Source organism: Rana temporaria, chromosome 2 (assembly GCF_905171775.1).
Source record: "Rana temporaria chromosome 2, aRanTem1.1, whole genome shotgun sequence".
Lineage (NCBI taxonomy): Eukaryota > Metazoa > Chordata > Amphibia > Anura > Ranidae > Rana > Rana temporaria.
This window is the reverse complement of record NC_053490.1, coordinates 272,558,843-272,575,253: the sequence shown is the minus strand read 5'-3', so window position 1 is coordinate 272,575,253 and position 16,411 is coordinate 272,558,843. Positions and strand designations below refer to the sequence as shown.

General features: G+C 51.0%; 1 protein-coding gene across 1 annotated transcript; it reads left to right on the top strand.

Annotated features, from left to right (window-relative positions):
* LOC120928278 (lamina-associated polypeptide 2, isoforms alpha/zeta-like) lies at window positions 1–5,902 on the top strand. The gene is made up of 2 exons (XM_040339378.1): window positions 1–1,250; window positions 5,139–5,902. The coding sequence occupies exons 1-2, from the start codon at window positions 839–841 to the stop codon at window positions 5,900–5,902; spliced, it is 1,176 nt and encodes a 391-aa protein (XP_040195312.1). The 5' UTR covers window positions 1–838.
* Window positions 5,903–16,411: the final 10,509 nt, after the last annotated feature.

Sequence of the window (16,411 nt, the reverse complement as noted above, 5' to 3'; positions counted from 1 at the left end):
TGTGTTTCCCACCAGCGAAACAGTTTGTTATTTTTTATCAGACCTAAGGCCTGGGGCTGGTGGTCCCCCTCCGGGTACTGAGCAGTGGGTCCTGGGGGCCGTCCCTGCCTCAGCTTAAAGGTGTAATGCCTGTCCCGGGGGGTTTTCCCCGTGTGATAGGGGGGGGGGAGGAAGATTGCAAACAATACCCCCCTTCTTTCCTTTCTGTAGGAATCCCTGGGATAGTGGCTATTCCAGTACTCCTATGTGGCCATGTTCCCTCTCCTCCAGGACCCCTTACCTGCTGGGCGGGTGTGAGGGCTTCCTCAGCGTGGCTCCGGTGTACTGTCCTCCCGGGGACATTTTCGAATGGAGCCAGCAGTCGACGCCGCGTCACAGGCGGCGCGCGGTGATGACGAAGTTTCGCTTCCGGTCTTCACCAAAATGGCGGCCGCCAGCGGCGTCGGCTCCTCGCTGTTCTCACTGCAGCAAGGAGGAGAGTGGCGCCTACACGACTTCGCTATGGAGCGCGAGGATCGTTCGCTAGCAGCCGCTGCCGAGGACACCACCAAGGGTGAGTCTGCCTCAGAATGTCAGGGGGGCATATTGGACTGGGTCCTCTCCCCCCCCCCCCCTCTCCTCTCCTCTCACACTTGATGTTTGAACTGTGATATATTTTTTCTCTCCCCTTACAGGGGAGGAGGTTTCTGCCCAGGGGGAAGCTGCTATTCTCTCCCTAAAACACACTTCCAAAACCAAGAGGTGTGGTAACTGTAGCATTAAGCTGGCTGCAGATTACTCCAAACTTCTTTGTGCCAAATGCATACAAAAATTGACAGCAAAGGAAACTTCCCTGATTATGAAAGAATTCCTAGCTGTCCAATCCCAAATGCTCTCCACATTAAAGGAATTTAAGGACACCTTAAAAAATAGGGATCCTGAGCCCATAGCAGCCGGCCCCTCTTCTCAAGAGAGCTCATCCACCCCAGTGCCACGAGTTTCCAGGGCTAGGGAGTCTCTCCTATCTGACACCGAAGATTCAGAGGCTCCAGAAGATGGGGTAGTTGATAGTCATTCTGAGGATGAGGATGCCAGATCAGGCAAATATATTTTTTCTACAGATGACATGGGGGGTCTGCTGTCTGCTGTCTATGCCTCTGAGGGGATCCAGCAGCCAGCAGAGCTGGTGTCACCTCAGGACAGAATGTACCAGGGTTTAGCTAAACCCCAGCCAAAGGTTATCCCAGTCCATCAGTCACTTAAAGATATAGGGCCATATTCTCAAACAAGTTACACCGGCGTATATGGAGATGCGCGGCGTAAGTGTAAAGATGCGCCGTCCTATCTATGCGCCGTAGTCACAGAACCAGATCCGCCAGAAATCAGGCTACTCCTGTCCGTCTTAACTAGTTTAAGTTTACGCAGCGTAGGCGTATATTTCAGCTGATGGCATCCTAGGCTGCCATAGAATTAGTATTCAAATATGCAAATGTTGTAGATGCGCTGATTCCCGAACCTACGCGCGATCGGCTTAGGCTACGCGCTGTGCGCGTAAGACGATTGTCCGGCTGAAAGTTACCCCTTATAAAGCTCGGTTAACTTTGCTCCAGACCTGAGTAAGTTAGCTTGAAAAAAGCAAATACAGCAGCACCATCCCGGACGAGCTGAGCAAACAAATTTTGCGGACAACACATTCGTATGCCAACATGCCAGGGGCAGGCGTGGTCTTAGCACTGCTAGTGTGTGAGGAGGAAGAGGCACTTAGAAGGAGGAGGGCACGGAGGAGGGCACGTGAGAGGATCTACCCACAGCGCATTAGCCTCTTTGGCATGGCTGATGTGGATGTGTTTCACCGTTATAGATTCAGCCCTGATGCCATACTTGAAATTACCAGAGCCCTGAAGAATGACATCAGCAGCCCAACACAACGATCCCATGCAGTGCAGCCACTGGTGAAGGTCCTGGCAACATTGCATTTTCTTGCCACAGGCTCTTTTCAAAGAACCAGTGGAGACGTGGTTGGGATATCCCAAACCAGCATGAGTAGATGCGTGCACCAAGTTGTCCCCGCAATACTCCGACGCATGTCGCACCACATAATCAGACCCACCCAGGAGGACATGCGGCTGAAGGCAATGACAGATTTCTGCCTAATTGATGGTTTCCCACGCACTGTGGGTGCAATTGATTGTACCCATGTGGCAATACAGCCCCCCCACGAGACCGAGCACATATACCGCAACAGAAAACATTGGCATTCTATCAATGTCCAAGTGATCGTGGATGCACATGGCCTCATATGGCACGTCCGTGCAAAACACCCCGGATCCAGCCATGACAGCTTTATATTCAGGCAAAGTGACATCCCAAGACAATTTGAGCAGAATGTGTATGGGGACAGTTGGCTGGTTGGTGAGTGACATGGGTGTCAGGTATGACTGTCCCCCCCCATGATGCAGACATCACGAGGGGCACATGCATGACTAACATCCTCCTGTCTTTTCCCTTCCAGGTGACTCTGCCTATGCCCTGGGACCTCATCTCATGACTCCATTCCGCAATCCGCAAACACCAGGAGAGAGAAGATATAACGAAGCACACGCACGCACCCGTGCAGTGGTTGAGCGAACATTTGGCCTCCTTAAGTCACGATTTCGATGCCTGGATAAGACTGGGGGTACCCTGCTGTATTCCCCCAACTTCGTGTGCCAAATCATCGCTGCATGTTGCGTGCTGCACAACTTCGCAGTGAGAAAGGGCCTGCAGATTGACCTACGTGATGACCTGACCCCCCAACCACCATGTCCCCCCCTAACCGAGGCTACCCCGTCTGCTGATGGTACAGCAGTCAGGAGATGTCTCGTGGAGCGAATCTTTGAACGTTAAACACAAACATTAAACATGGCACACAGAAAATGCACGCATGCACACCACTGTGGTCCCTAACACACACCCCACATGCACAGAACATTGGATTAGACCGAAGTACACCGCACGGTACTAAGGAGCAGCAACGCCGCGTCAAGGCCCCAATGATGTTGCTGTCCATTCATACGTCATTCATACGGACCTGGGGAGAACTTATCACCAGCGCCCGAGGGTGACACCCCTTACTGGCAGGAATGTCACCACCCCACATTCACACACCATTCACACTGTACTCTGCAACACTGCCTGTGTTCAGCACCCAAACTAAAAAAAAAAGCTCTTAACCAGAGCAAATAATAAAATAAGCTCTTAACCAGAGCAAATAATAAAATAAGCTCTTAACCAGAGCAAATAATAAAATAAGCTCTTAACCAGAGCAAATAATAAAATAAGCTCTTAACCAGAGCAAATGAACAATAAATAATCACTTGCCCCGGCGCGGGCTACGCCTGGTGCCCAGGTTCCTGGCCCTCACTTGCCTGGGGGGAGCTGGGGCATCAGGTGGAGGAACATCTCCAGGTGGAGGAACATTCCCAGGTGCCTCCCTGCCTGCCTGTCTGCCCTCCAAAGCTAGTGCTATGCGGGTGAGCAATGACTCCTGGGTAGCTGTCTGGGCCTGAACAGCCCTTCGCAGGCACCTGACCTCCCCCACAAGTTCGGCAGTTGTAGTCTGCAGCTCACCCAGGCTGGTGATTGTGGCTGCGCAGTTTCCAGCCACATCTTGCAGAGCATCTGGTACTGCTCCCGAGGAGGCCAAGCTGTCGGACAGGCGCCTCAACTCCACCAAGATTTCACCCATATGACGGGTTTGCTGGTCCTGCTGCCTGGCCAGATTCTCATGAAGCATTTCTGCCGCACCCCTTGTCCTGTGGGTAGCCCTCCTGGGGACAGGAGTGGCTGGGCCCCTTGCATAGAGTGAGGACCTGGAGGGGCTGGAGATGAGGGGGATGGGACGGGAGGGACTGGAGAGGGTGTTGGAGGACCCTGAGGGGCTGGATATGCGGGGGCTTTGTGATGGTCCTGCCACCACATGCGACTCCTCCAAAAAAAGGAAGACCTCCTGCTCGCTGTGGACCACCTCTTCCTGGACCACCTCTTCCTGGACCTCCTCTTCCTGGACCTCCTCTTCCTGGACCTCCTCTTCATGGACCTCCTCCTCAACAACCTCCTGCGCGGAGGACTGACCACTCCCCTCCACCAAGGCCTGTTGGCTTCCCAGGAGGTCAGTCACAGAAGCAGACTGCTCAGTGGATGATGGTCTGTGACGGCCACTGGCAGCATTGGATGGCCCCGCTTCATCCTGCTCACCTGTGGATGACACAAAACAGTCACATGTTGGTGGACCAACACACTTGTCACATAACCCACCACCCCCACCACACATGCAACACACCAGAAGATAAAACACACTTACCTGTCCTCATGGGTGGCTCACTTGAGTCATGGCCCTCCAGGCCCTCCACCTGCTCCCTCCGAAGGCAGCGGGCAATCACTTCCTCCTCTTGAGTGAGCCGGGTAGAACAGGGTGGCCCCCCTCCTGTGCCCCTGGCATGCTTTGCAATGATGGCCATCTTGTTCCTGACCACACCACGCAGGTCATTAATTTTTTTCTGAATTTCCTGGGGGGTCCTTGCCTCATGGCCTAAGGCATTGACCTGGGCAGTCACTTTCCTAAGGATCTCCTCCTTTTTGGTTTTACTTGTGCTGCCACTGTCAGCACCATGGAGTCTTGAATCGTATCTCTCCATGGCAGAGACTACGATGGCCCTCTCATCTTGGCTGAAATTCTTTTTTCTCCTTTCCTTCCTGGGTCCAGGCATTGCAAAGCTAAAGAGAAAAATCTCCACCAACAGAATCAATGGAGTCACTTTGCACTCGTTGGGCGCATGTGGTGACGCATTTATACACTGGGCCGGCCCAACTCAGCAGGGATTTACGCCTACTGTTGTTTTGCGCATGCGCAGAGGGCGGGGCACGTCCGGCGCATGCTCCGTTCGGTCTGGACATCATTTGCATGGGGTCACGGTTCATTAGCATTCTTCACGCCTACATCCCTCCTACCGTCACTTGCGCCTACTTACGCCGACACATTTCAGCTCCGCGAGCGCAACGTAGGACGCATGTGGTACGGGAATATGGGAGAGCTCTCTCCAAGTTAAGCCGGCGTAGCGCAACTATGATGCGCTACACCTGAGTAAATATGCGCCGATCTACGAGAATATGGCCCATAGTTCTGAGGGAATGGGCTGAGCCTGAAAAGAAACTACTAAGGTACAAGACCTGGAAGAGGCGCTGTCCCTTTAAGGAGGAGTTAGAAAATACTTTGTTTAAAACTCCTAAACTAGATGCATCTCTAGCCCAACTCTCCAGGCAGTCTGACCTCTCGTTTGAAGATGCAGGAAACTTAAAGGATTCCTTAGACAGGCGGGCAGACACCTCCCTTCGCAGGGCCTGGGAGGCTAATACGGCCGCCCTTGGACCCGCTTTAGCCTCTTCCTGCATCGCTAGGAATGCAGATACCTGGTTAACCAGACTTCTGGAGCATGTACCTCAGACCTCCAAGTTTAAAGAAATTAGAGATTCTCTTACAGTCATAGGCAGTGCGGTTGCCTATCTTGCAGACGCATCGATTGAAACAGTCCGATCCTCTGCTAAGACGGGTGCTCTCGTCAACGCCGCCAGAAGGGCGGTATGGCTGAAGACGTGGGAAGGTGATCTTGCTTCCAAGACCCGTCTATGTGCCCTGCCCTTTGAAGGTACTCTTCTCTTTGGGGCAGGACTTGATCAAGCTCTAACTAGGGCCTCAGAAAAGGGGAAACGGTTCCCCCCAAAACCTAGACCTAACAGGAGAAGATTTTTTCGAGGCCCCCAGAATAAAAACCGACCTTCTGACCGAAGATCGGCCTTTAATAAGCGTTGGATCGCGGGAAAGGATAAGCCAAAAGGGGGTATCCTTTTCCCCGATCCCAAACCCGCAGGTAAGGACTCCAAGTGACTTAAGAGTCGGGGGAAGACTCTCCCAATTTTTTCCAGCCTGGGAGAGTATAACACGGAGTCCTCACATTCTGCAAATAGTGAGGGAGGGTTACAGATTGGAATTCCGACAACTTCCCCCCCCAATATTTCTCCTCACTCATCTACCCCAAGATCCCCTCAAGGCAGCTGCCCTTCTGGGAAGTGTCACAGATCTAGCTCAGCAGGCAGTCATAATCCCAGTTCCGCCAGGACAACAGGGTCAGGGGGTGTACTCACATATTTTCATGGTGCCCAAACCTTCGGGGAAATTCCGATTGATCATAAATTTAAAACTTTTAAATACCTTTCTCCTCTACAAGAAATTCCGCATGGAAAACATTTACAGTCTCAAGGGACTGTTGTTAGAAGGAGTCTTTATGGTAACCATAGACTTGAGGGACGCCTACCTCCATGTCCCAGTCTTCAGGGACCATCAAAGGTTCCTCCGATTTGCCATTGCCTCCCCTCAGGGGATTCAGCACTGGCAGTTCACCGCACTCCCCTTTGGTCTGGCCTCCAGCCCAAGGGTTTTCACGAAGGTCCTGGCAGAGGTGGTCGCCTTTCTACATCTGAAAGGGATCTCCCTTGTCCCCTACCTGGACGACCTACTGCTTTTCAACCCCAGCCGAGAACTCCTTCTCTCGGATCTGGCCACCGTCCTGACTACTCTGGAATCTTTGGGATGGATTGTAAACAGAGAAAAATCTTCTCTCCTCCCAGAACAGAGAAAAATGTATCTGGGATTCCTGATAGATTCCATAGAGAAAAAGCTGGTTCTTCCAGAGGACAAGATCCAGAGACTCGGGTCAGTGGTCAGGTCCGTCATGGGGTCAATAGAAAATTCCCTCAGACAGATCATGAGGTTACTGGGACTGATGACCTCATGCATCCCAGCGGTCCCATGGGCCCAGCTTCATTACAGATCCCTGCAGGCCTTCCTGCTCTCCTCCTGGGACGGGAAGGACTCATCCCTAGACTCCAGGGTCAGCATCCCGGAGTCAGTAAAATGCACACTGGGGTGGTGGCTCATTCCTCAGAATTTGGAGGAAGGCCTCCCATGGAACCAGACAAATCCTCTCAGGATAACCACGGATGCCAGCTCCTGGGGGTGGGGAGCCCACATGTCGGGTCTCCAGGCCCAGGGGTGCTGGGATCGACAACAGAGCAGGTCCTCTTCCAACTTCCGCGAATTATTAGCGGTCGGGAAGGCCTTGGAGGCGTTCGAGGAGAGAGTCATAAACCAAGAAATACAGATTCTCTCCGACAACGCAACCACGGTGGCGTTCATAAATCACCAGGGAGGCACCAGGTCCCGTTCCCTCCTAAGGCTGTCCTTAGAAATTCTGAGTTGGGCAGAACAGAGAGTCCTCTCCCTTTCAGCAATCCACATCAGGGGAGTCCTAAACTTAGAAGCGGACTTTCTAAGCCGCCAACCCATCCTCCAGGGGGAGTGGGAATTAAATCGAGAAGTCTTCGACTGGGTTCGACATCGTTTCGGCAACCCAGAGATAGACCTCTTCGCGAACAGGAAGAACAGGAAGGTAGAAAGGTTCTTCTCCCTCTCCCGGGATCAGGGATCGGAGGGTGTGGATGCGTTGGCCCAGGCCTGGACATTTCAGCTGGCCTATGCTTTCCCTCCCCTGAGTCTGATCCCAAGGGTCCTACAGAAACTGAGTCGCTCACGGGGGAAGCTGATCCTGATCGCTCCCCAGTGGCCCAAAAGAGCTTGGTTCCCAATGTTAGAACGTTGGTCAGTTCTTCCTCCCCTTCCTCTCCCGGTCCGAGTGGACCTTCTGCGGCAGGGACCGATCTTTCACCCAGAGCCCGACTTTTTCAGTCTGACGGCCTGGTACTTGAGAGGTGGAACCTGCAGCGGAGAGGTTGTTCGGAGAAGGTAATAAATACCCTTTTGGCTAGTCATAAGGAGGTCACTAGGAAAATCTATGCTAAGACCTGGGGGTTTTTTTCACGCTGGTGTGCAGCCAGGCAAGCCCCACTACCTGAAATATCTGTCATCCTGGAATTTCTCCAGGAAGGAGTTGATCTAGGACTAGCCACAAGAACCTTAAGAGTACAGGTAGCCGCCTTGTCCTACTTTTTAGACAAGAGGCTGGCCCTGGATCCGCTGATCAAGCGATTCCTGTCGGCTAGGGATAGGTTATCCCCTATTCAAATCTCCAGGGTTCCCCCCTGGGACCTCACCTTGGTTCTAGACCATCTATCCAAACCTCCGTTTGAACCGATAGACAGCATTCCGGTTAGGCTGTTGACATTTAAATTCTCCTTTCTTCTGGCTATTACTACGGCCAAAAGAATAGGAGACATGCAGGCGCTCTCAATCAAAGAGCCTTATTTTCGTCTTTTTGAAGACAGGGTAGTCCTAAGTCAGGATCCCATGTACCTACCTAAGGTGGCAACGAAATTTCATAGGTCACAAGAAATTATTCTTCCTTCATTTTGCGCAAATCCACAGAACGAAAGGGAAGAGACCTTCCACTGTTTGGATGTAAGACGCTGTTTGTTAAGTTATTTGGAAAGGGTGAGCGAGTTCAGACGCTCATCTCACTTGCTAATTAATTTTTCAGGACAGAAAAAGGGTTGCCAAGCATCTAGAGCCTCTATATCTAGGTGGATAAGACAGGCAATTTCATTAGCATACATTAAAGCTGGCAAAACAGTACCTAAAGTCAAGGCACATTCCACGAGATCTATAGCAACCTCCTGGGCAGAGAGAGCAGGAGTTTCAGTGGAACAAATCTGTAGATCAGCAACGTGGTCAAGCCAGAACACCTTTCTCAAACACTACCGAGTGGAACTTCTGTCACCCCAAGACTTGACGTTTGGCAGAAGAATCCTGCAGGCAGTTGTCCCGCCCTAAGGTAGGCCTGAGGGTTACTTGCTTATCTCTCAAGGTGCCGTCCTGGAAGACGACTTGAGAAAATACCAGTTACACTTACGGTAGCTGTTTTTCTGTAAGTCTTACAGGACGGCAGGCCTATTTCCCACCCTGAGGAATTTATATGGTTTGTATTTTTATATACTGGTTCCCGTGCTCTTATGGTGGTTACTTTATCACTAACTGAGGTGCACGGGGAGGGGCGGGGCTTTTAAACCTCTTTCTGATTGTGTTTCCTGTCAGGTGGAGCCAGTCTACTCTCAAGGTGCCGTCCTGTAAGACTTACAGAAAAACAGCTACCGTAAGTGTAACTGGTATTTTTTTTTCCTGCTGTTTATAAAGCATAAGTTCACCTTTAGGAACATGTTACACCTATTTTTAGGGTGGACCATGCAAAATGTTACCAATGCTGCAGCCACTAACTTCCCCCCCCCCCCCATTACAGCTGTACGGGGAGAAGTTCCCCATACTAGCTGTCACTTTTTCAAATTCGCATGGGCGATTGTGCCGCGATTGCTAGTGCGCGCCGAAGTGCCGCTACTGCCATCTAGTGGCCAGAATTGTTCATGACATTGCCCCCCTCCAATGGGCAGCCTCCGGATGCCCAACTGAGAAAACTTGAGAGGATGAGCATCTTTAAAGGACTGGACCAATCTTTCCGCATGGATGTTACATTCTGGTTCCCATGAATTATCTTCGGGTCCATAGCCCTTCCATTTTACTAAGAACTGGATCTGGTTGCCTCTCTTTCTATAGTCCAGGATGGATTCCACCTCATACTCTTCCTCACCGTCGACTAGAACTGGTTCGGGAGGCCCGGTGTCCCTCTTAGGGAAAGGATCAGGGACGTCAGGTTTGAGAAGAGTAACGTGGAACACTGGATGGATGCGAAAGGATTCTGGCAGTTCCAATTCATACGCCACGTTATTGATTTTCCTCTTGACGGGAAAGGGACCCAAAAATTTAGGACCCAATTTCTTTGATGGACAGGCCAGTTTCAGGTTTTGGGTGGATAGCCACACCTGGTCCCCTGGTTCTAGGTTAAGCTCCCCCCTCCTTTTCCTGTCAAACACCTCTTTGTTATACTCCTGCGTCTTGGTCATGGTTTCCTGCAGAATCCTATTGTTGGTGCTGAAAAAGTTCAAAGTCTCCTGGACCGCGGGTACCGTACTTTCAGGGACAGAGTTAGACATGAACAATGGGTGGAAGCCGTAGTTTGCATAGAACGGAGATTGTCTTGTGGCGGAGTGAACAGAGTTATTATACGCAAACTCGGCTAAGGGCAGCAAGGAAGCCCAATCTTCTTGGGAAAAGGAAGAGAAACAGCGTAGGTATTGTTCAACAGTCTGATTAGTTCTCTCCGTCTGACTGTTCGACTGCGGGTGGTACGCTGAGGAGAACGACAGGCCGATATTGAGGGCTTCGCAGAGTGCTCTCCAAAACCTGGACGTAAATTGTACCCCCCGGTCGGATACAATATTTGCAGGAACCCCGTGGAGTCTCACAATTTCTTTGATGAACATCCTCGCTGTCTCAGAAGCAGAGGGAGTGCCCCTCATGGGCAAGAAGTGAGCCATTTTGGAGAGTCTATCCACCACCACAAAGATGGTGGTAAAGCCCTCTGACCGGGGAAGTTCGATGATGAAATCCATGGAGATCATCTTCCAAGGTCTTTCTGGTACCGACAGTGGCTTCAGTAATCCCCAGGCTCTAGACTTACTTCCCTTGTTCCGTATACAAGTGACACAGGACTCCACGTATTTCCTGCAGTCTGTTAAAAGTTGGGGCCACCAGAACGTACGCTGTAACAACTCTGACGTTTTGTGCACCCCGAAATGACCGGCCAGCTTGTGATCGTGACAAGACTTTAGGACGGTGACCCGTACACCTTCAGGTACAAAAATTTTGTCTTGATGCCACAACAACCCATCCTTCAGCTGAAGATCCGAACTAGGTAAGGGAGGAAGGCTGGATGAGGCTTGCTTGATTTGCGATAGCAGGTCTTCTTGAAGAAGCATGAAGTTTTTGGATGACAAGATGGTGTCCGGAGGAGTAGAGATTTCTGAGTCACCATACATACGGGAAAGGGCATCGGGCTTGGAATTTTTTGACCCAGGTCTGTACGTTATGTGGAACACAAATCTTGTGAAGAATAATGCCCACCTGGCCTGACGTGGTTTTAGTCTTTTAGCAGATTTGAGATACTCAAGATTCTTGTGGTCAGTATATATCAGGATCGGATGAGCTGCGCCTTCCAGAAGGTACCGCCACTCTTCCAGGGCGGCCTTGATTGCCAGCAGTTCCCGGTCCCCCACACCATAGTTCCTTTCAGGTTCAGACAACTTGCGGGAAAAAAACGCAACAGGGTGTAAGAGAGCCTTGGGGCCCTGTCTTTGGGAGAGGATCGCCCCGACAGCGGTTTCTGAAGCATCCACCTCTAGGATGTAGGGCAGGCTAGCATCAGGATGTCTGAGGATGGATGCTGATACGAACAAGTCCTTGAGCTTCTCAAAAGCCGACTGGGCCTCTGGGGACCATTGGAATCGACTGGCTTGTTTGGTTAGGCTGGTTATCGGGGCAATGATACTGGAGAACCCTCAGATAAACTTTCTATAAAAATTTGCGAAGCCAACAAAACGTTGGACACCCTTCTTGTCCTTGGGTGCCGGCCAATCAAGGATTGCAGAGACCTTTTGAGGATCCACTGAAATCCACCTTCCACTGAAATTATGAGACCCAGGAACTGTATGCTCTGGCGCTCGAACTCACACTTCTCGGGTTTTGCATAAAGTCCATGCAACCGCAGGCGGCCGAGCACACACCTCACATGCTCCCGATGTTTACTTAGAGAAGGGGAGAAGATGAGGATGTCGTCCAGGTACACAATAACAAAAAGGTCGAGGTAGTCTCTGAAGATGTCGTTCACAAAATGTTGAAATGTGGCAGGGGCGTTACAGAGCCCGAAGGGCATGACCAGATATTCAAAATGTCCGAAGCGGGTACGGAAGGCCGTCTTCCACTCGTCTCCGTCACGAATACGTACCAGGTTGTACGCCCCGCGGAGATCCAATTTTGTGAAGATGACTGCCGCCCCCAAGCGTTGGAATAACTCAGGTACCAAGGGTAGCGGGTACCGATTCTTAATAGTCACTTTGTTCAATTCCCTGTAATCCACACAGGGGCGGAGGGAGTGGTCTTTCTTCTCTACAAAAAAGATCCCAGCCCCTGCCGGAGAGGTGGACGGGCGAATGAACCCCTTCCTGAGATTCTCATCAATGTAAGTTTTTAGGTTCTCAAGCTCAAGTCCTGTCAAGGGGAAAATTCTCCCAAAGGGAATTTCAGCTCCTGGGAGGAGCTCTATCGGGCAATTGTAGGCCCTATGCGGAGGAAGGGTCTCAGCTCCCTTCTTACTGAACACGTCCAGGAAGTCGTGGTATGCACTAGGGACAACTTGGCGACTTTCAGGGTCAGAGTCCATGCAGAGCAGGGGAGACGAGGAGGGTGAGACTTGAAGGCAATGTTGACGACAGTAAGGAGAGTCGAGAATAATTTCCCCAGAGATCCAGTTGATTTGTGGATTGTGGGCTTGTAGCCACGGCATGCCTAGGATAACAGGAAATATGGGTGACTCGATAACATCTAGGCACAAAAGTTCGTGGTGGATGTCAGCAATTGTTGTAGCCAGAGGCAAAGTCTCTTGGACAACCGGCCCGGATTTTAAGGCAGATCCGTCTGCAAGATGTACAGAAAGTCCAATAGTCTTAGAACGCAGAGGAATACGGTGTCTGGTGGCGAAGGACTGATCCAAGAAACCACTGCACGCTCCGGAATCAATTATAGCGAGGACCGGAATATTCCTTCCGGGGAGCTGAAAGACAACGGAAACAGCCAGATGAGTTGAGCAATTTTTGGGGAAGGCGGGTATACGGACAGACGACAAAAAGAGGGACTTACGAAGCTTCGCCAGGCAGGATCTCACGAAATGTCCGGATTCCCCGCAGTACAGGCACAGATTATTGCTTCTTCGACGTTGGCGCTCCTCTGGGGTAAGAGATGGACGAAGGAGCCCCAGCTGCATGGGTTCCGAAGTGTCAGGTGGTAAAGAGGTCATTGGGACCGGTGGAGGCGAGTTGGCGAAGGAGGGTACTCGCGGCAACATCCAGACTGGGCGTGACGGACCGGTGGCTCGTTCAGACCGGCGTTCTCTCAGGCGTCTGTCAATCTGGATTGTCAAATTAATTAAGGCGTCTAAAGTCCCAGGGACACCTACCCGAGCCAACTCGTCCTTAAGTGAATCTGAGAGGCCAAGGCGGAACTGGTAGCAAAGGGCCGAATCATTCCAGCTGGTGTCTGAGCTCCACCTCCGAAACTCAGACACATAGTCCTCTGCTGGTCTGCGACCCTGTTGGAGGGCATGTAGGGCGGCCTCCGCGGTGGCAGCTTGATGTGGATCCTCGTATAGCAAATACATAGCTTGAAAGAAGGTGGTTAGGGTATCCAGGGAAGTGTCTTTTTGTTCCAGAAGGCGATGGGCCCAAGCCTGTGGTTCTCCGGATAGAAGTGAGATCACGAATCCCACCTTGGTGGCCTCCAAGGAAAAGGTTCCGGAAGGCCCGGTATTTGCTCCGTTCCCCTGAGAACCTCTCCGGTGTAGGGACCTTGGGCTCTGGTGGCAACATGATCACAGAGGGTGAGGCGGCATTACCCGCGGCTGCGGCAGCGGGAGCTGGAGCTGATAAGGCCTGGACGCGGTTCTCCAATCTTGTATAACCCTCTTGCAGGGTCCGGACCGCCTGGGTTAGTCCCTCAAGGTGACGGCAGAGTTCCTGCATGGGGTCCACTCCCTGCGCGGGCTCGGACATGGCTGACCAGTACTGTCACGTACCTGGTTGACGAGCCCGACGTGCAAGGAGTGGCTGCCCTTGCTCCTCTGACCACGAGACCCCTGGTAGAGCAGACAGCTCGGGGGTACAGAGTCGCACGAGTGCCGGTTGCAGCGCTGGTGCTGGGCTGAGAGGAGCTCCAGAGGTCCTAGACTGCGTAGGGAAGCAGGTGCAAGCTGACGGACCCAATAGGCAGGTGGAGGTGCTGGAAGCAGACGAGACAGCAACAGCGGGGAAGGTGTATTGTAGTCCAGTGGAGACAAGTCCCAGCAGAAGGATCCACTGACAGGTATTGGATGCTGTATAGGTGCGGTAGGCAAAGCAGAGTCAAGTCCAGGCAGAGTCGGCAACAGGCGGGCAGCAGAAGGTACAGTGGGTCAGGCAGGAGAATGGTCAAACGATCCGTAGTCAGGGCAGGCGGCAGGCAAGGGGAAACAGGTACAAGCCGGGAGATCAGGAACAGGTGCAACAGGAACAAGGGTACAAGGATCACAGGAAGCGCTGTAGACTGGTCAGCAAGAAGTGCAGGGATCAGGATCCTTTTGAATCCAAGTTTGGCGCAAAACAGGGTCCTCACGTGCACGCGCGCCGCCGCCGCGCATTACGGTGCCGCGATTGCGCCGCGATTGTGCCACGATTGCTAGTGCGCGCGCCGAAGTGCTGCTACTGCCATCTAGTGGCCGGAATTGTTCATGACACTTAGACATCTGCCCGGCAGTGGAGATTTCCCCCTGGGCTGCTCTGATTCCCTGTAAAAGGGCTGCTGTGCGGCCAGCTCAGAACTGCACATGTGCAGTTTTCAGACCCGGCCAAGTGCTACTGCTCGGGCAGCTCCGGCAGGAGGGGTTAACATGGCTTCACTGTGTCCTGTGACAGAGATATTAGCTGCACCTGTCACAGGGCTGAGAGTGTGTTTCGTCTTACAGAGCACAGCTCTGTACAGTCTCCACTATGAGGAGATGCCGCTGTCATTTACATGTGATTGGCTGTAATTTGGTCATAGCCAATCACATGGGTAAAGAGCAGTGTCATCGGCTCTTTACCAAGATTGGGGTCATGCTGTCATTGCTGTGTCATATTTGTCTTGCTTCATAACATCAATACATGTTATAAAACCTGGTGGGCATGGATGGTGAGCTGATTCGGTGGTACAATGGGCCACTCAACTGGACTTGCCCCCCAGGCTTAAGGCTGTCAGCCCTCCCCTGCTGGCTGCCCACACGCCAGCTCTTACAATGGAGGGCCTCTTACTTTGCTGCAGATAAGTTACACAGCTACCTCTGTTTCATCAGGTGTGGTCTCTTTCAGCTCTAAAAGTTGAACTCCAGGCACAAAAAACTTTAGGCTTTGTTCACATTTGTGCGACTTGTCATATGACTTTGAACATCAAAGTCCCATTACCTTTGAGAATGCCACCCCTTTCTTTAATGAGTAGAGAACTTCAGTAGTGGTTAAATCAGTAACAGTCCTGATATATGCACATGAGTCCAATATTTGAAGAAATTAGGCAATCGTTTCTTTATCACATCCTATCCTAACTATCTACACACTCCATGTCCATGACATGTTACAGCCCATTGACTTTACTCCAATGGACCACATTCCCAGCAGTTCCCTTTCTTCTTCAAAGGCAACTTCTGGAACTAAAGGACATGACTGCATCTCAAGCAACAGGCAGTCATGCCAAGACGCAAGGCACCACACTTCAGGACACAGGTCTCCTTGCAGAAATATCTTCAGGTAAATTAACAACAAAAATACAGCACTTGTGTATAAAGTGCAAACAAATAAGCAGCAACAAAGAATGAGAGAAAAATACACACGAACAAATATGAAATACAAAATTAATTGCGCTAAATAAACATAATTTATAAGGCGTTTATTCAGACACTGTGTACAACATAGGATACACGGTGCATCAAAGCATAACATTTTTTAGCTGGAAGCTTAAAACCTTGTGGTGGCTAAATAGCGTCTCATCGCCTGACCAGTTTCGTCACTAAAAGGACTTTTTCCGGGGCAAGGAAGAAGTCCTTTTAGTGATGAAACCAGTTGTACACAGTGTCTGAATAAACCCCTTTTCAGACTATAAATGAAGCAAAACACTAGTTCACACTCCCTTTAATTTTCTGTGCAATTGTGGCAAGGTCTTGGTAGCTAGTGTTCTGTTTAAAGTCCTCAAGATGGCTGAGCAGGTACAGCCAGGGACATGGACATGGTGTCACTCTGAAGGGTTTTAGTATGTTCTGCAAAAGGCAGCAGTAGGTCATGCAATGATGTGAGTTTTTGCCATTCACTAGGGCGCAAGATGTCTCATCCCATGATTATTGCGATTTGGCAAACTGACTCTTTTGCCGCGTACACACGATCGGAAATTCCGACAAGAAAACCGTGGATTTTTTTCCGATGGAAATTTGGCTCAAACTTGTCTTGCATACACACGGTCACACCTAATTCCGACTGTCAAGAACGCTGTGACGTACAACAATACGACGAGGCGAGAAAAATGAAGTTCAATGCTTCCGAGCATGCATTGACTTGATTCCGAGCATGCGTAGGATTTTTCTCCGTTGGAATTGCATACAGACGATTGGAATTTCCAACAAGAACTTTTCCCATCGTAAAATTTAAGAACCAGCTCTCAAATTTTTCTTCGTGGAAATTCCGACAGAAAAATTCCGTTGGAGCCTACACACGGTCGGAATTTCTG